Source organism: Nerophis ophidion, linkage group LG01 (genome assembly GCF_033978795.1).
Source record: "Nerophis ophidion isolate RoL-2023_Sa linkage group LG01, RoL_Noph_v1.0, whole genome shotgun sequence".
Lineage (NCBI taxonomy): Eukaryota > Metazoa > Chordata > Actinopteri > Syngnathiformes > Syngnathidae > Nerophis > Nerophis ophidion.
Window position 1 is genome coordinate 25,574,286 of NC_084611.1, and position 19,888 is coordinate 25,594,173.

Sequence of the window (19,888 nt, forward strand, 5' to 3'; positions counted from 1 at the left end):
TTGAATAAAATGACAAAACCTTTCTTCTACATGTAAAAAGTGCAACAATAAACAGTTTCAAGTCAACTCCATCCATCCATTTTCTACCGCTTATTCCCTTTGGGGTCGCTGGTGCCTATCTCAGCTACAAACGGGCCGAAGGTGGGGTACACCCTGGACAAGTCACCACCTCATCACAGGGCCAACATAGATAGACAGACAACATTCACACACTAGGGACCCTTTAGTGTTGCCAATCAACCTATACCCAGGTGCATGTCTTTGGAAGTGGGAGGAAGCCGGAGTACCTGGAGGGAACCCACGCAGTCACGGGGAGAACATGCAAACTCCACACAGAAAGATCCCGAACACGGGATTGAACCCAGGACTACTCAGGCCTTCGTATTGTGAGGCAGACGCACTAACCCCTCTTCCACCGTGAAGCCCTCAAGTCAACTCATCATGCTTAATTTATTACAGCATTTGGGAAGTCTGTAGTTGACCTTTATTATGTAAATGTTATATTTTTGTCAACATGTGATAGCAGGGACCCTGCCATTTAAAACTAGGCTGCTACATTACTAATGATTAATATAACTGTAGCAGAAAAAATAGAACAATAGCAATAGGAGAGACTATTCATCCCTGAACACCATGGACTTCATGTTTAGGCTGACCACACGTCCTCTTTTCCCCGGACACGTCCTCTTTTGCGGCGTTGTCCGGCGTGTCCAGGCGGGTTTTTTTAAATGCGTCAAATGTCCGGCATTTTGAATTAGGGTTGCGTGTTTTTGTTGGCTGAGTTCTTAACGTTTACTTTCAGAGCGTGCATATCACAACATACAAGACGCCGTCATGGCGACACACCACCCCCCTTTACCGGGCTACCGTGCATGCTCGTCACTCCTGTTGCATGCTGGGTAGTGTAGTCCTCTTATTCCCTGGCTCATAACATCGCACTAACTGTAAATATTGCAGCGGCTGGCTACGGGGTGTTAGCCAATGGCTTTGGTTGGGGGGCGGGACTTCAGGGGAAGTTAGGGAAGTGACGCTATTGGCAGGAAGTGTTGGTTCGAGTTTTGCCGGGAAAAGGAAATAGACTTCTTGGTAAACACTAAGGTGAGTGTAAGACTCCAGAGATTTAAGCGTTAGATATAAAATGTATGTATGCCCTGGCACACCATTATTATCATTTCATGACCCAAGCAAAACACTTTTTACACTTTTATACTGAAATAAATACAACTTATTAAATAAAAACATAGGAAAAACTACCACCAGCAGCGGTAAAGTTTAGATCCATGAAGGAAAGAAGAAAGTGAATGAATGTTTATAACTGAATACATTTACATATGTATACACATTTGTTTTCTTTTTTTGTTATTTTTTTAAATGAATTAAGTAACATTTATGACAGCCTTTTTCCAAAACACGATATGGAATGTGAGATACAACAGGATAATGAATATGTTTATCATTTGTTTTCAAAACGCTTACAAAAAAGTGGGACCCCAAAAATTTACTGTAGGACCCCATTTTTATGACTTGATGGGGTCCCTGGGACCCCATTTTAGAAATCCCTAGTGCCAAGACAGCCGTCAACAGAGGAGAAACAATGTTTTATTTAAATAAATATATTATTTATGAAGCAATTTCGAGTATCATTGGCAAATTTTCACCTACTCCCGGCCTTGGCGTGCTGCCCGCCTTGGCACGCATATATGTGTCCTCTTTTTGGGATTTCAGAATATGGTCAGCCTATTCATGTTAGTTCATGTGAAATAACAGACAGACAGGGCTTTGCTGCCCCTAACACACGCACACGCACACATGAACTAACGTTACGCTAAAAGCTAATTAGCCTTCACCTCAAGCCAGAACTGCGAGCGAGCTGAGCTGCAGTTTAAGTTTCTAAAAGGTCAACGGGCTCATAGTGATGCTCGTAGTAGTTGTGACTGGGAAGTGTTTTTTTTATAATTTGGAGAAAGTACGATGTCCGCTGCTAAACACATATCTGCTCGACGCTGAAGCATTGACAACATGCGTTCTGAATACGCACTGCTGATTGGCTGTTACATCGCTCTGAATACGCACTGCTGATTGGCTTTGTGTGTAACCAATCAGATGGTTGTGTGGGCGGGATAATGCTGGGTGCTCACTGCTCAGACATGGGCAGAAAGCAGAGCAGCTTGTTAAGACTTTAGCTTACAAACTTGTTCGATACACCTCCGAACCGGACCGTAAAACGGTTCAATACAAATACACGTACCGTTACACCCCTAATATATACATATATATATGTATGTATGTATGTCTGTCAGTATGTTTGTGTGTGTGTGTGTATATATATATATATATATATATATATATACATACACAAGTTGATTGGGACACACTTAGTGGTTGGTTTGATTTTTAGGTTATAATATAATAATTGAATGCCTCACAGATAATGAAAACTTTTTGGATCTCATATTGAGTTAAAAACCCCAGATTCCATATAAAAAAGAGCAAACTTAAAATTCATGCTGGACCTTGTATCTGATCCTTGTAAATAGAATACTGAGGGAGTAACACACACCTGGTCATGCAACAGCTGGGCGATCAACTGTCCTAGTTCTTTTAGTCCCAGAAAAAATGGAAGGCATGTTTTAAGACTACAATGTCCACATAATTTGGATGTAAATAAAGTGGAACATGTGCAGTTCAAGCATATTCTTTTCATTTCAAATACATTGCGGTGGTGTGTAAACCCTAAAAATTAGAATTTTGACGATGTTCCACAATTTTTGGCCCTTAGTGTAGTAGTGTGTATATGTATACAATATGTTTATACATCTTTGTGCCGCCCATAATAGTCCTCAGCATGGACTGTACGAAAGAAAAAAGGTCACAATTGTAAGCTTTAACTGTTTATTATGTAGTAAAAAGAGACGGGAAGAGGTTTAAGTCATGCACATAATAAAATTAATAAAAAGATAATGATTTGAAGGGATATATAAAATATAAATTCAGGAAATAGAATCACAATTCTGTCACACAGCATAGCAACGATCCAATATTATTTTTCAATGCTTTATTTGGTTTTATACACACACTATAAAGTATGACATTTTCAATACTGTTTATTCCAACTGGTCCCAAGTCAATGGTGATTATGCTGGTCTTTCTCACAATATGCCAACTTGACTTATTTGAAATTAAGTAAACACTTGAGTTGCTGAAAAGAGGACCGAGAAGGATGTGAACAGTAGCAGCTGTACATCATCAGGAAAGGATAGGAATGTACCGTAAACAAATAAATATTTCATTCTTTTTCAAACAAAACACATAATAAAACATTTTTTTCTTTAAATCAGGAAAAAAAAAAATCAGAGAAGTTTAACTTTCATCATTTCATCAAACAGAAGGAGTTAGTAGAGGTTTTGGTAAACAGATTGCATCACGTTTAACACTTGGCTGACATCGGACAAGCAGAGTTCCGTGCCGCTATTTGAAGGACGGCAGATTTGGCACTTTTATGCTGATGTCGCCAATGTTGATGTTTCTGGGCATTTCTGGGAGGTTCATGTTCTTTACAGCTGATACGGCACGAGCGGGTGCTCCTGCAATACCAGCCTACAGACACACACAGACACACAATATGATTAGGAGACAAAGGGTATAAATAAAACAGTCATCATCAGGACACGGTAAACAGTGGACACCAGACAGACACATCCACTACACAGTGCTCAACAATCCACTGCTGACACAATGCAAATGCACTGACGGCTACTACGACACATTGTGTGCATCGTGTACATTCAGATGCTATTAAATGCAACATGCAATATGTGGTCACAACCAGAGCCAATAATGAATCCACAGTGAGGACATACTGTGTTAGATCATTCAATATTTTAGATGTACTGGGAGCATTCGTTGAGTAGACAGAGGCAGCATTGCTGAGAGTGAACCCGTTTGGGGATTGAACATAAATCAATCAAATAAAAATGAAAAAAGAAAATTGGGAAGATCAGAATAAATGGATGTGGATAAGGTGATGACTGGAAGTTTTAAATGGAAGAAAAACAATATCATACAGACTACATTGGAGGTCATACTGCACCTCTTGATGAAAAAAAAAGGTTTTAATTTGCCTGCCTAACTGCATTTTTGTGAATGGGGGAACAAAAATACTGTTAACAGGTCAGTGGGGTGTAACTATAAATGATGTGGGAAGGGGGTGTAAAGCTAGCGCTCAACTAGACTGGGAGATCTGCTCCTAGGACAGAGGAGACAACTCACTCTAACACAATGAGTCTCAAGTCGAAGTTAAATGTCTCAATGCAGCAATTACAGTAATTCAGCTCTTAGAATTGTTTTATTAATAGTTCCAAGTGACATTTGAGAATCACTGTTGTTAGAGATCCCCCCCAACATTTGAATCTTTAAAGCAGACAGACCCAAAAAAGGACCAGTAGTCGTTGAACAAAGAAGATCATTCATTCGTTGTTAGGAATGCTCAACTCCAGCTGACTTTTTCCATGGTCCACTTGTCATATGTGCACTGCAGCTTAGTGTTAAACACAGGGAAGACCGCGAAATGCTGACTACATGGCACACAGCCTCGACATTTACATACAAAGATTAATTATACATGTATATGTAATCATTAATTAAGCAGAAATATGATTGATTTGATTAATCGATCGAGATATTCGATGGAATACTCGATTACTAAAATATTTGATAGCTGCAACTCTAGTTTGATTGATTGATTGATTGAAACTTTTATAAGTAGATTGCACAGTTCAGTACATATTCCGTACAATTGACCACTAAATGGTAACACCCGAATAAAGTTTTTAACTTGTTTAAGTCGGGGTCCACGTAAATCAATTCAAACCCAAACCCAATAAGGTTTTGTATAGGAAGACAACATCTTGAAAATTATCCGTGGACCCAATGTTTCCGGCCTTAGTGTGCCCTCAATTACTGTGTTTGGCCTCATTGTCTTGTATTTCCTAAACGCCTGTTTTCATTATTGAAGGCTGACATACACAGCTAAAATGTGTCTGTATTTCATTGTGCCAATTTGTGTGTGCTAATAAAAACAGGTTTGCTCAGAGCCCTATGTGCTTTGTAGTGTGACCGCATAAACAAAGTTCTTGTCTCTCGTGCATTTTTAATGATTATTATACGTTGCCGTTTAACGTCGGCTTCTCCACGCAAATCTGCTGAGCTATACATGAAAGCAGACTCCAGAGACTTCATGTAAACTTCACACACCTTCCTTTACTCGTGCTTGTTAATCCACACTGTTAATCCACACAACACACTCAACGGCGCCCCCTCTAGACGCTATTGTGATATTGTACTTGACATCTGTACATTTTCAACCTGCCCACAATACATATAAAAAGACGAACCTAACTTAATAATGACAACAGTTTAAAATTTTAAGAATGCAATACAGTTCACTGCATTCATCCATCCATCCATCCATCATCTTCCGCTTATCCGAGGTCGGGTCGCGGGGGCAACAGCCTAAGCAGGGAAACCCAGACTTCCCTCTCCCCAGCCACTTCGTCTAGCTCTTCCCGGGGGATCCCGAGGCGTTCCCAGGCCAGCCGGGAGACATAGTCTTCCCAACGTGTCCTGGGTCTTCCCCGTGGCCTCCTACCGGTTGGACGTGCCCTAAACACCTCCCTAGGGAGGCGTTCGGGTGGCATCCTGACCAGATGCCCGAACCACCTCATCTGACTCCTCTCGATGTGAAGGAGCAGCGGCTTTACTTTGAGTTCCTCCCGGATGGCAGAGCTTCTCACCCTATCTCTAAGGGAGAGCCCCGCCACACGGCGGAGGAAACTCATTTCGGCCGCTTGTACCCGTGATCTTATCCTTTCGGTCATGACCCAAAGCTCATGACCATAGGTGAGGATGGGAACGTAGATCGACCGGTAAATTGAGAGCTTTGCCTTCCGGCTCAGCTCCTTCTTCACCACAACGGACCGGTACAACGTCCGCATTACTGAAGACGCCGCACCGATCCGCCTGTCGATCTCACGATCCACTCTTCCCTCACTCGTGAACAAGACTCCTAGGTACTTGAACTCCTCCACTTGGGGCAGGGTCTCCTCCCCAACCCGGAGATGGCACTCCACCCTTTTCCGGGCGAGAACCATGGACTCGGACTTGGAGGTGCTGATTCTCATTCCGGTCGCTTCACACTCGGCTGCGAACCGATCCAGCGAGAGCTGAAGATCCCGGTCAGATGAAGCCATCAGGACCACATCATCTGCAAAAAGCAGAGACCTAATCCCGCGGTTACCAAACCGGAACCCCTCAACGCCTTGACTGCGCCTAGAAATTCTGTCCATAAAAGTTATGAACAGAATCGGTGACAAAGGACAGCCTTGGCGGAGTCCAACCCTCACTGGAAATGTGTTCGACTTACTGCCGGCAATGCGGACCAAGCTCTGGCACTGATCGTACAGGGAACGGACCGCCACAATAAGACAGTCCGATACCCCATACTCTCTGAGCACTCCCCACAGGACTTCCCGAGGGACACGGTCGAATGCCTTCTCCAAGTCCACAAAGCACATGTAGACTGGTTGGGCAAACTCCCATGCACCCTCAAGAACCCTGCCGAGAGTATAGAGCTGGTCCACAGTTCCACGACCAGGACGAAAACCACACTGTTCCTCCTGAATCCGAGGTTCGACTATCCGACGTAGCCTCCTCTCCAGTACACCTGAATAAACCTTACCGGGAAGGCTGAGGAGCGTGATCCCACGATAGTTGGAACACACCCTCCGGTCCCCCTTCTTAAAGAGAGGAACCACCACCCCGGTCTGCCAATCCAGAGGTACCGCCCCCGATGTCCACGCGATGCTGCAAAGTCTTGTCAACCAAGACAGCCCCACAGCATCCAGAGCCTTAAGGAACTCCGGGCGGATCTCGTCCACCCCTGGAGCCTTGCCACCGAGGAGCTTTTTAACTACCTCAGCGACCTCAGCCCCAGAAATAGGTGAGTCAACCACAGATTCCCCAGGCACTGCTTCCTCATAGGAAGACGTGTTGGTGGGATTGAGGAGGTCTTCGAAGTATTCCTTCCACCTATCCACAACATCCGCAGTCGAGGTCAGCAGAACACCATCCGCACCATACACGGTGTTGATAGTGCACTGCTTCCCCTTCCTGAGGCGGCGGACGGTGGTCCAGAATCGCTTCGAAGCCGTCCGGAAGTCATTTTCCATGGCTTCCCCGAACTCTTCCCATGTCCGAGTTTTTGCCTCCGCGACCGCTGAAGCTGCACACCGCTTGGCCTGTCGGTACCTGTCCACTGCCTCCGGAGTCCTATGAGCCAAAAGGACCCGATAGGACTCCTTCTTCAGCTTGACGGCATCCCTCACCGCTGGTGTCCACCAAGGGGTTTTAGGATTGCCGCCCCGACAGGCACCAACTACCTTGCGGCCACAGCTCCGATCTGCCGCCTCGACAATAGAGGTGCGGAACATGGTCCACTCGGACTCAATGTCCAGCACCTCCCTCGTGACATGTTCAAAGTTCTTCCGGAGGTGGGAATTGAAACTTTGTCTGACAGGAGACTCTGCCAGACGTTCCCAGCAGACCCTCACAATGCGTTTGGGCCTCCCAGGTCTGTCCGGCATCCTCCCCCACCATCGCAGCCAACTCACCACCAGGTGGTGATCGGTAGAAAGCTCCGCCCCTCTCTTCACCCGAGTGTCCATAACATGAGGCCGCAAATCCGATGACACAACTACAAAGTCGATCATGGAACTGCGGCCTAGGGTGTCCTGGTGCCAAGTGCACATATGGGCACCCTTATGTTTGAACATGGTGTTTGTTATGGACAAACTGTGACGAGCACAAAAGTCCAATAACAAAACACCACTCGGGTTCAGATCCGGGCGGCCATTCTTCCCAATCACGCCTCTCCAGTTGCAGTTCACTGCATTCATTGCATGCAAAACAGTAATTAATGTTCATTTTGCCATCATAACATGTTTGAGATGAAAACAAATATATATATATATATATATATATATATATATATATATGTATATATATATATATATATATATATATATATATATATATATATATATATAATATACACACATATATATACACAATTACAAACCCCGTTTTCATGAATTGGGAAATTGTGTTGGATGTAAATATAAACAGAGTACAATGATTTGCTTCCCAAAAAATGCTCAGTCTTTCACAAGAAAGGATGGGGCTAAGTACACCCCTTTGTCCACAACTGCATGAGCAAATAGTCAAACAGTTTAAGAACAACGTTTTTTAAAGTGCAATTGCAAAAAATTTAGGGATTTCAACATCTACGGTCCATAATATCATCAAAACGTTCAGAGAATCTGGAGAAATCACTCCACGTAAGCGGAATGGCCGGAAATCAACATTGAATGACCGTGACCTTCGATCCCTCAGACGGCACTGTATCAAAAACCGACTTCAATCTCTAAAGGATATCACCACATGGGCTCAGGAACACTTCAGAAAACCACTGTCAATAAATACAGTTCGTCGCTACATCAGTAAGTGCAAGTTAAAACTCTACTATGCAAAGCGAAAGTCATTTATCAACAACATCCAGAAATGCCACCGGCTTCTGTAGGCCCGAGATGCAAAGTGGAAAAGTGTTCTGTGGTCTGACGAGTCCACATTTCAAATTTTTGGGGGAAATAATAATAATAATAATAATAATAATAATAATGGATTAGATTTATATCGCACTTTTCTATTGTTAGATACTCAAAGCGCTCACAGAGAAGTGGGAACCCATCCTTCATTCACACCTGGTGGTGGTAAGCTACATCTGTAGCCACAGCTGCCCTGGGGTAAACTGACGGAAGCGTGGCTGCCAGTTTGCGCCTACGGCCCCTCCGACCACCACCAATCATTCATTCATCATTCATTCACCAGTGTGGGCAACACCGGGGGCCACGGGTGAACTGTCCTGCCCAAGGACACAACGGCAGCGATTTTTTGGATGTCAATAGGTGGGAAGCAAACCTGCAACCCTCAAGTTTCTGGCACGGCCGCTCTACCCACTACGCCATGCCACCCCCGTGTCATGCGAACCATCCAGACTGTTATTGACGCAAAGTTTAAAAGCCAGCATCTGTGATGGTATGGGGGTGCATTAGTGCCCAAGGCATGGGTAACTTACACATCTGTGAAGGCACCATTAATGCTGAAAGGTACATACAGGTTTTGGAACAACATATGCTGCCATCTAAGCGCTGTCTTGTTCATGGATGCCCCTGCTTATTTCACAAGACAATGCCAAGCCACATTCAGCACGTGTTACAACAGCGTGGCTTCGTAAAAAAAAAGAGTGCGGGTACTTTCCTGGCCCGCCTGCAGTCCAGACCTGTCTCCCATCGAAAATGTGTGGCGCATTATGAAGCGTAAAATACGACAGCGGAGACCCCGGACTGTTGAACGACTGAAGCTCCCCATAAAACAAGAATGGAAAAGAATTCCACTTTCAAAGCTTCAACAATTAGTTCCCTCAGTCCCCAAAGGTTTATTGAGTGTTGTTAAAAGAAAAGGTAATATAAGACAGGGGCCTTTCCCAACTACTTTGGCACGTGTTGCAGCCATGAAATTCTAAGTTAGTTATTTACCCAAAAAAAAAAAAAAAGTTTATGAGTTTGAACATCAAACAATCGATTGAATATGGGTTGAAAAGGATTTGCAAATCATCGTATTACGTTTATATTTACATCTAACACAATTTCCCAACTCATATGGAAACAGGGTTTGTAGTTAAAAATTAATATTCGCTGAAAAAGTTAAAATAAAAATATATTCTTAGTACTAAAAATAAAACGATAACGTTTTTTACTATATCAAACATAAAAAGTGGATCAGGTATGAAATTGGGAACTTGGTATTCAGAACCAATATGGCTGACAGGAACTTGGCACTCAAGTGCTACCACTGTGAATAAGGACTTAGCACTCTTACATTCTACAGAGAATATAGTGGGTGCGAGTGCAAGCTATCCAAGTAGCATGTGGTTTCATGACTTGAATAACCCAAATAACTGTGCACGACTACTTCCACGTGGTTACTAATGGAGGGCTTACTGAACACGACAGCTCGGACAGCGTTGTTAGTTTTCAACACCTTTCGGTAGCATTTGATGACTTGGTGGGAGTGCGAGAACACATCCTGGTTATCATAATGAAAAACATTTATGTTACTAACAAAACTTTTACGTTTACATTTGATAATAGATGACTTACCTCGCCACTGGACGTCCCTCATTGGGAGACTTTCTCAACAGGTGCTAGAGCATTTAACTTGTGCTAATGTGGTATGCGAGCTCCACATCGCAATGTCTGCATATTACTGTGTTTTCCTTTCATTTTAGTGTGAAGTGTTCCCACACCTTAGACCAGTGGTTCTCAAATGAGGGTACGCGTGCCCCTGGGAGTACTTGAAGGTATGCCAAGGGGTACGTGAGATTTTTTTTAAAATATTCTAAAATAGCAACAATTCAAGAATCCTTTATAAATATATTTATTGAATAATACTTCAACAAAATATGAATGTAAATTCATAAACTGTGAAAAGAAATGCAACAATGTTGCAATTCACTGTTGACAGCTACATTTTTTGTGGAAATATTCCAAAAATATTGATGTTTAAGAATTATTTTTTTGTGAAGAAATGTTTAGAATTAAGTTCATGAATCCAGATGGATCTCTAATACAATCCCCAAAGAGGGCACTTTAACTTGATGATTATTTCTATGTGTAGAAATCTTTATTTATAATTGAATCACTTGTTTATTTTTCAACAAGTTTTTAATTATTTTTACATCTTTTTTTCAAAATAGTTCAAGAAAGACCACTACAAATGAGCAATATTTTGCACTGTTATAAATTATATAAATGGCTTGTACTTGTATAGCGCTTTTCTACCTTCAAGGTACTCAAAGCGCTTTGACACTACTTCCACATTTACCCATTCACACACACATTCACACACTGATGGTGGGAGCTGCCATGCAAGGCGCTAACCAGCACCCATCAGGAGCAAGGGTGAAGTGTCTTGCTCAGGACTCAACGGACGTGGCGAGGTTGGTACTAAGTGGAGATTGTACCAGGGACCCTCGGGTTTCGTACGGCCACTCTTCCACTGCGCCACGCCTTTCCCCTTATAAAATTTAATAAATCAGAAACTGATGACATAGTGCTGTATTTTACTTCTCATCTCTTTTTTTTTCAACCAAAAATGCTTTGCTCTGATTAGGGGGTACTTGAATTTAAAAAATGTTCACGGGGGGTACATCACTGAAAAAAGGTTGAGAACCACCGCCTTAGACAACTTTCGTCGCTTAAAAAATTGCCTCATTTTGCTATGGCTCTTGTCCTCTGCTTTCTGCGGCGTCTGCCATTGCGAGTCATGTCGGCGAAAAAGTTTTCTAAACTCAAGCGTATTTAAAACAGCGGTGTTGCGCAGTGCAAGGGAGGGCATATGATCTGTGACGTAAACACGCTGTACAATATCTGAACAGTCCGTGCGAAACTTGAGCTTTGTTAAGTTAAGTTAAAGTGCCAATGATTGTCACACACACACTAGGTGTGGTAAAATTTGTCCTCTGCATTTGACCCATCCCTTTGTTCACCACCTGACAGGTGAGGGGAGCAGTAGGTAGCAGCAGTGGCCGCGCCCGGGAATCATTTTTGGTGATTTAACCCCCAATTCCAACCCTTGATGCTGAGTGCCAAGCAGGGAGGTGATGGGTCCCATTTTTTTAGTCTACTGTTTATTAAACAAGGCAAAATTCCTTAAAAACATTTTTACGAAACCTCAAGGCAGCGAAGTGTCCTCGAAGTAGGGCTGGGCGATATGGCCTTTTTTTAATATCGCGATATTTTAAGGCCGTATCATGATACAAGATATATATCTCGATATTTTGTCATAGCTTTGAAATAACACTTGATGCATATAATCACAGCAGTATGATGATTCTATGTGTCTACATTAAAACATTATTCTTCATATTGCATTAATATATGCTCATTTTAAACTGTCATGCTATTTTTTCATACAGTGTTGATCTGGAAATGTTTACCTCGGTATTTTGATGGTGTGGGCGTGTTGCACCGAATGGAGATGTTGACATGCGGAGTAAGCACTCTTCATTCTCTAGCAGGTGACTTTTCAAATGATGCTACATGTTAGCAGTAATGCTACTTTTGGTACAAACGCTTTTGCCCCACAATTGACAAATTACGGTTGTTTGTTCGACATATTCCCACTTGAAACCAAACCACCGCCAGACGATGAAACCCCTGCTGTTTTTTGGGGGAATTAATAATTCCTTCATTTGTTACCAGATTCGCACCTTCTTTCTCTCGTATTACCACTCGCACGGCTGCGCTAGCATCACAGCTAACATAACGCATGGATGGGGACGGCGTGGCGAAGTTGGTAGAGTGGCTGTGCCAGCAAACTGGTTCAATCCCCACCTTCTACCATCCTAGTCACATACATTGTGTCCCTGGGCAAGACACTTCACTCTTGCTCCTGATGGGTCCTGGGGAGTGCCTTGCATGGCAGCTCCCACCATCAGTGTGTGAATGGGCGAATGTGGAAATACTGTCAAAGCGCTTGGGCTCCTTAAAAAGGGGTGGAAAAGCGCTATACAAGTACAACCCATTTATCATGCTGCTACCTCTCTGCTCCGCGAGGTCGTACAGGTATGTGACAGTATGTGACGTATGTAAGAAGGTGCACTTGTCTGTCTGTGACAATGAGAGACAAGAAAGAGCGAGGAGAGCCTGTAGTGTAATGTCAGCAGCTGAAAGCAACTGCGTGAGAATGTATACTCGAATATCACGATATAGTCATTTTCTATATCAGACACAAACCCGCGATATAATGAGTATATCGCCCAGCCCTACCTCGAAGATATTTTGTTATCGAATTCCTCGAGGAATCGTTTCAGCTTTAGTTAAAACCACAAACACGGATAAGAATCGTTTGGAGCGATCATCACTCACTGCTTGATTATAAATAAATCCCTATTGATGTCAAATACGGTAAACAAAACAGTATTTAATGTCAGTGGCCTGATCATAGGTCAACAGCCAAAAATCGTGACTTTGTTTAAGCTGACGCTTCTCCTCAGGAACCATTGCATACAATAAACATGTACCCCTACTGTGTTGCAGTGCTATTAGTTTTCCTACATACACATCAAATTATGACACTGTTATAAAACCCCAAAAATCTAATTTACTTAATATTTCTCACACAACACAACAAGCTGTTCAAAACACTGTAACTTTCAGTGTTAATCCAAATCACCACAAGATTAGCCCAGATTGGTTGAAAAAAAAAAATGGCAGCCATCAAGCAAACCCTCTTTGCAGGGTCACTGGGGTGGGACCTCGTAACTAATTCCCCATAAGTCATTGACCATTTGTATAAATGATTAAGAAATATTGAGTATATCGGTATTCTGTTCAACACATAGGGGGCACCACAAATGTCATGTGAAAAATGCAAAGGCAAAATAAGTGTTCATGTAATGTTTCTGTGCTGCAGCTGCATCTCTGCGGGTCACTTGTTTGTGTGTGAGTGACACTAAGAAAAGCTCTCGGAAGAAGCCGTTTAACGCCACCTGTAAGTTTGCATGTATAAAAATGACATGTTAAATAAATGTAGTCTGTGGCCCTGACAATGGAAGCACAAATGGCTTCAGATTAATTGTGGTGGGATATAGAGGCAATATAACTGTGGGCTTAAGTCGGGGGTCAGCAACCCGCGGCTCTTTAGCGCCGCCCTAGTGGCTCCCTGGACATCTTACAGAGATGTGTGAAAATGGAAAAAGTTGAAGAAAAATATTTTTTGTTTTAATGTATTTTCTGTAGTAGAACAGACATGAAACAAAGCTTCATAATTGTTAGAAATCCCACTGTTTATGTTATACATGCTTCACTGATGACAGTATATGGCAAGCACCGTTTTGTCCTATTAATTTCCGCAAGCCTTGAACTCAGATATTAAGTTTGTTTACATGTACAACTTTTTCCGATACTGCCACAGAAAGACATGTTTTATGCCACTCCTTATTTTTCTTATTTTGTCCACCAAATGTTTTATGCTGTGAGTGAATGCACAAAAGTGAGCTTTGTTGATTTTGTTGATTTGCTGGAGTGCTTACCAGGCATATTTGGTCTATCCATGTCTGCAAGCTAATCGATGCTAACATGCTATTTAGGCTAGCAGTATGTACATATTGTGTCAATATGCCTCGTTTGGTGGTATATTTGAGCTCATTTAATTGTATTTACTTATGGAATAATTAATTATATAATAAATTTATATTTGCGTCTTTCATGACACATTATCTGCATGTAATAGTGGCTGCATTTCTGATAGTTGTTTGTGTGCCATGTTGTTTCAGACCACAGCAAACGTTACCCAGCTTGCAAAGATTGTAATAAATCCATTAGAAGAAGACAGCCTGCCGTTTCCTTAAACTTGGACACACACATCAACACATTTGGCCCTTCTGAGCCAGTAATTTGCAGAAAGTAACTCTTCATTTTACTAATGATTTCCAATGTTGCAAATATGTGTAGAATAAAATGTAAAATACAACATTTCTGTCAACGAAGATTTGCGTCAGCCTTTGATAGGAGGCTAATATAGACACATCATGTGTTGTCTTCATTATAACACTTATACGAGACTTTTAAAGTAATTTTGATAATAGGATAATATAGAAACACCATGTGTTGTCTTCAGGATAACACTTATTTAAAGCTTTTAATTTTTTGCGGCTCCAGACAGATTTTTACTTTTGATTTATGGTCCAATATGGCTCTTTCAACACTTTTGGGTTGCCGACAGCTGGCCTAAGTGTACGTTATCAAAGGTTTTACACATTCGTAAAAGATACTGTGAATGGGATTTTTATTTTCAGACATACTTCTACCTAGTCATTTGAATACAGCCTTCTAGGCATGAAGTATTATGAAAATAAGTTCAACAGTATTTGCTTTGTAAATATAAGGAATATTTCCCCTTTTCCTTCTCATAGCTTTTTCTTTTGCCTTTTTTGGAGACTTTTTGCGTCACTTTTTTCACAAGATGGGCGTGGTCTCATTAGGGGATGTTGAGTAAAGAGGAAGACTACACACCGGATGTTACATGAAGTAAAACGACTTCTAGTCAAATCAGATTCCAGGTTAAGAGAAACCGTTTTATTGTTTGACAGTGGTTAACTCATTTTTACACTTGTGTGACACAGACGAATATTAAATTGTGAGATGTGTAAGCCTCGTCAGCATCAAAACTCAACTTTGCAACACAAGACTGTTTTGAAGTACAAGGGAACCTCGATTTACAAACCAACCCCTCATCGTACACACTCTTCGATTTACAAACCACAGACCGAATAAAAAAATATGCTTTGTTGTACGAACCCTGTCTCTGTGTACCAACGTTTCATCTACTCATTGTGTGCCTGCCGGGTAGCTATTTTGTGCCTGGTAGCACATCTATTGTGGGCCAGCTTATGGCTCTTCCATGCTCACTGCTCATTCATTTAGTCAGCTAATGTGCTAATTGGTGTGCTTTTTAAGAATTGTTGGGGCATTTTTAAAACATTTTTAGTGTTGCTAGATAATGAGTCTAAAGAAAACAATGCACAAGCAACGTGTGGTTTGAAAAATTTGGTGTGTATCCACAGCGTTGTCAACAACCCCCGCAGGAACAGCAGGTACTTGCGGCTGAGGCGAGCGTTCAACAAATTTTGCTTGGATCGTATATTTTTGATATTGTAGTGGGTTTACATAGGTCACCCACGAAACTTTTGTTACTGATATAAAGATCCTCTTGGATGGGTTTTTACAGGAAACGTTTCTGTTGTTGCGCTGAGAAGCCACAGATGTGAAGATACTGCTTGATTGCTGATAAAAATACAGAGTCTGAACATCATTAAAACAATTAGGTCCACCTTTTGACACTCCTCCTTTGACTCCTACCCATACACGCTACAATAATTCCAAAAAAAAAAAAAAATGAATTGATATTTTGACGCAAAAACAAATGTTTAAAAACATTGTTTCACACTTTTTTGTGGACATTTCAAATGCCTGGATTTCAAACTGAGTGCACCACAGGGCTAGTGACACTGTGTGTGCATAAGCAGAGCAGCTGTGTAATGAGGAAAGTTCAGCTTTTTTGGCTTTGTTATTAAATAGATACTGTCATTGATCCATCAACCCATTATGTTGTTAGATATACAGTACTGTATAGCAATTTATATTGTTTTCGAAGTGTACAAACTTTAATTAAAATTCTGACTTTTGGCGAGGCTGGAACCCAATATAAATGTTTATATTGTTTATTAAGGAGACATTTGCTTCAATATACAAACTCTTCTATTTACAAACCCTGTTTAAGAAACAATCTTTAATAATAATGACATTAACAGCAGTTTATTTAATTTTCTTTTTTTTAAGGGGAGGTATAGCTCGGTTGGTAGAGTGGCCGCGCCAGCAACTTGAGGGTTGCAGGTTCGATTCCCGCTTCCGCCATCCTAGTCACTGCCGCTGTGTCCTTGGGCAAGACACTTTCCCACCTGCTCCCAGTGCCACCCACACTGGTTTAAGTGTAACTTAGATATTGGGTTTCACTATGTAAAGCGCTTTGAGTCACTAAAGAAAAGCGCTATATAAATATAATTCACTTCACTTCACTTAAACACTTGTATTAAGTAGTTGACAAATGCTACCCAGAACATTGCTTGTACAGTAAACATTTTACAGTTTGACTGGGGAACATATTTTTTACATCCATTGTTAGCAATAGGAACAAAATAATAATGTCATAGACTTAAGTCATTATTTGGGTCTGTCATGAAAGATTCCCGGTGCATGTAAGTGAATTTATCAACTTTTTAAAGGGGTCAGGGAAGGGGGTCCATATAGAGAGACTCGGGACAGGAAGAGGAAAGGAGAGGTGGAGTAGTAAACTTCAGTTAGGGTTATACAGTACTTGGTTGTAGATTTTAGCAGTACCTGCGTCTACCTGTCCTGCCTGGTAGACTGAAAGATAAACGTCTGTAAAGAGAGAGAGAAAAATGGAAAGAACTATACAGGGTCAGGGAAAAAGAGGAATGAGGAATGTTAAAGCAGGTTAAAGTAATTAACAGTTTCTCTCCACAGGAAAAAGGTGGGAGGACCTATCATAGACCACACACTTGATGCAATCGAGATCCAACATGCATTTACTTATTGAGCACTTCTGTGAAGCTATTAGTCTTTGTCGGGCTTGATGGAGGGCAGCTTTATTACTTATACCTGATACCTTCCTATAAATGGGCCGTGTCATTTTAAATTAGTACGTGAGCGTGGTCTAGGGTAGGTCCATGAGGGAGAGAGAGAGAGACAAGAGCAGCTCTGATGAGACTCTGCCTACAGAACAGCAAATTGTGAAAAAAGAAGAACCTGTTGGATTAAAATAAATCTGACACAAATCTGATTTACATTGCTACAAGTTGGAGCACACAGTAAATGTCAGCCTATTAGAAATAGGGACTACTATATTGCTTCCTGTCAGTATTTCTCATTGCAGGAGTAACAAGGAAATGTTCTACAAGTATGCTTTCATTGCTTTTCCTCGCATCATTAGAGAAGCTCTGGGGGATTAATTCATGAAATTGTCTCTGGCTGGCTGTCTGAGCTCAATTCTTCCATACGTCACATTGCATGGAAAGCGAATCAGCAGATACTTTACTGAGAAAACACATTTAAAGGTCCCCGATTATGCAAATTTTAATGATGCTCTAACAGTAATGTGTCCCGAGAGCCTGTTTATGAGCAGCAAACGTGAGACAAATGATCGTGTATCTCTCTTGTTTGCTGCACTTTTAAGAAGAGAGGCCGCTTTAAATGTTCTGTGTTTTCATGACGTCATGAAGGGAAAAACCTCCTTCCTCATGAAGGTGATACTACCTCTGATGCATGACACTGCCCTGTGTATGCGGCCACCACTTCTCCCAAGGACAAAACAAAGAACGCTGCTCTTCACGTCTTGATATAAAGCTTGGCGCTGTATCAACAATTAATTGTTATTAATTATCATTACGGTTTTTCTTTAGCGAATAGGAGCGCAAATCAGCTCAAATATTTGTGTTTTTAATATTTTTGTTTGTAAACGAGCTTGATCACAACAAAAGTAATTTATTGATACCTTTCATAAAAAACGCAGGTCTAAACATTCATCTTTATTGAATAAATAAGTGTGAAATCTGAAACTAGACTAAAGATGTGTCTACGTGGTTGCTGTTGGAGTCATTATGCCTTCCTTGTTTGTTTTATTTGGGTGATTTGGTGTGTCACAAAGCACGGCATGGAATGCTGGTAGCAGGAGGTCACACAGTTTTTACAGCTAAGAACATTCAGACTGCACGCTCTCAGACTGTTCCATTTTCTACCATACGTTTACCAGAAGTCAAATCCATCTAAATTTCCGCCTTAGAAAGCCACTGTGAATGTAATTTTAATTATTCTTTTTTTGTTAAATAAATAGGACCACATCCCAAACACAGTATTTTGTCAGGATATTAATGCTTTTATTCAAGCGCGTTTTGGCTGCCTCTGGATTTGACCGAGAGGCAATTAAAGGTGAGAGGAGATAGTTGCTACATTTGCGTTTACCGCTACTTTCCATCACGAGCGCAGGAGTAATCACATTCATCTTCTTCTTTTTCTACTAAAAGCTTTTATCCAATAGAGGATCACTAATCAATAGCTAATAAATACCATGAATGGTTTTAGCTTTGTTTTTAATCCGGATTCTCTTCCTGACGGAACCCTGCCCGGGAATCTAACCCACGCCTAGGCCTGGGCCATTAACTAATTTGCTGCTTGATATATTGTCCCCCAAATTATTGCCGATAAATAATATTAAGCACTGAATTAAGCACTAATGTAATCATAATAAAATGGCACGTCAACATAGGAGCACATTGCGTTCCACGACCAAGTTCATAACTCAGAATACTCGTATCTTAAAGCAGCCTCGCCCATTGAATGAACTGAAATCAATTTAATCCATGTTTGGCTCTCCCGAAACTGCACCTTTTTTAATAGGTAGCATACCTTTTAAAAAGGATATACTGTACATAATAATACTAATAATACTACTAATACTTATAATAATAATAATGGGATAGGCTTCAGCCACCCCCGCGACCCTGAAGGGGACAAGCAGTAGAAAATGGATGGATGGATGGATGGATAATAATGCAAGTAACCCATTCAAACGCAATCAACTTTTAGTTCTCATTAGTATTTGTTAGTATTCTAATGGGTGGGGAAAAACTAAGAACTATCCTAAATAATTAAAACTAAAAGGACTCTCAAGCTACTTTACAAAAATAGAACTTCAATAAATATGAAGATACATTTTTCCCCAGTTAGAATAACTGTGTTGAGTATTTAAGTAGTTTTTGTTCCTATCACTTTCCAACAAATTGGGCATACTTGCACCTTAGTCTGTGTTGATGGGCTCATTTTGCTCATTACATTTGAAGTCAAAAGATTTCCACACTGGGAATCATCCATCCATCCATCCATCCATTACCGCTTGTCCCTCTCAGTGGCTGGAGCCCATCAAAGCTGCAATTGGCAAAAGGCGCAGTAGACCCTGGACAAGTCGCCACCTCATCGCACGGCCAACACAGATAATCATGCAATCATATGTTTCCCTCCTAATTATTGTTACTTGGCTGTGTTTCTTACTAGGAACTAGCAATGCTCTGTCTGTGCCTGTATGTGACCACCAATCCACAATTGTGGATGGATGACAAAGAAGATTCACTCCGTTC

General features: G+C 41.4%; 1 protein-coding gene across 2 annotated transcripts in view; it reads right to left on the bottom strand.

Annotated features, from left to right (window-relative positions):
• Nucleotides 1-2,875: 2,875 nt before the first annotated feature.
• The window catches only part of LOC133552364 (AP-3 complex subunit sigma-1), a 32,345-nt gene continuing 15,332 nt past the window's right edge, over nucleotides 2,876-19,888 (bottom strand). Inside the window, exons 6-7 of one of the 2 annotated variants that reach the window (XM_061899581.1) lie at nucleotides 17,076-17,117; nucleotides 3,473-3,597 (exon numbers count right to left, since the gene is read on the bottom strand). In XM_061899581.1, coding sequence (XP_061755565.1) covers nucleotides 17,082-17,117 — 36 coding nt within the window. In that variant the 3' untranslated portion in view covers nucleotides 3,473-3,597; nucleotides 17,076-17,081. Of the gene's footprint in view, nucleotides 3,598-17,075; nucleotides 17,118-19,888 lie in introns of both variants that reach the window. The other variant, XM_061899576.1, reaches the window with a different exon arrangement.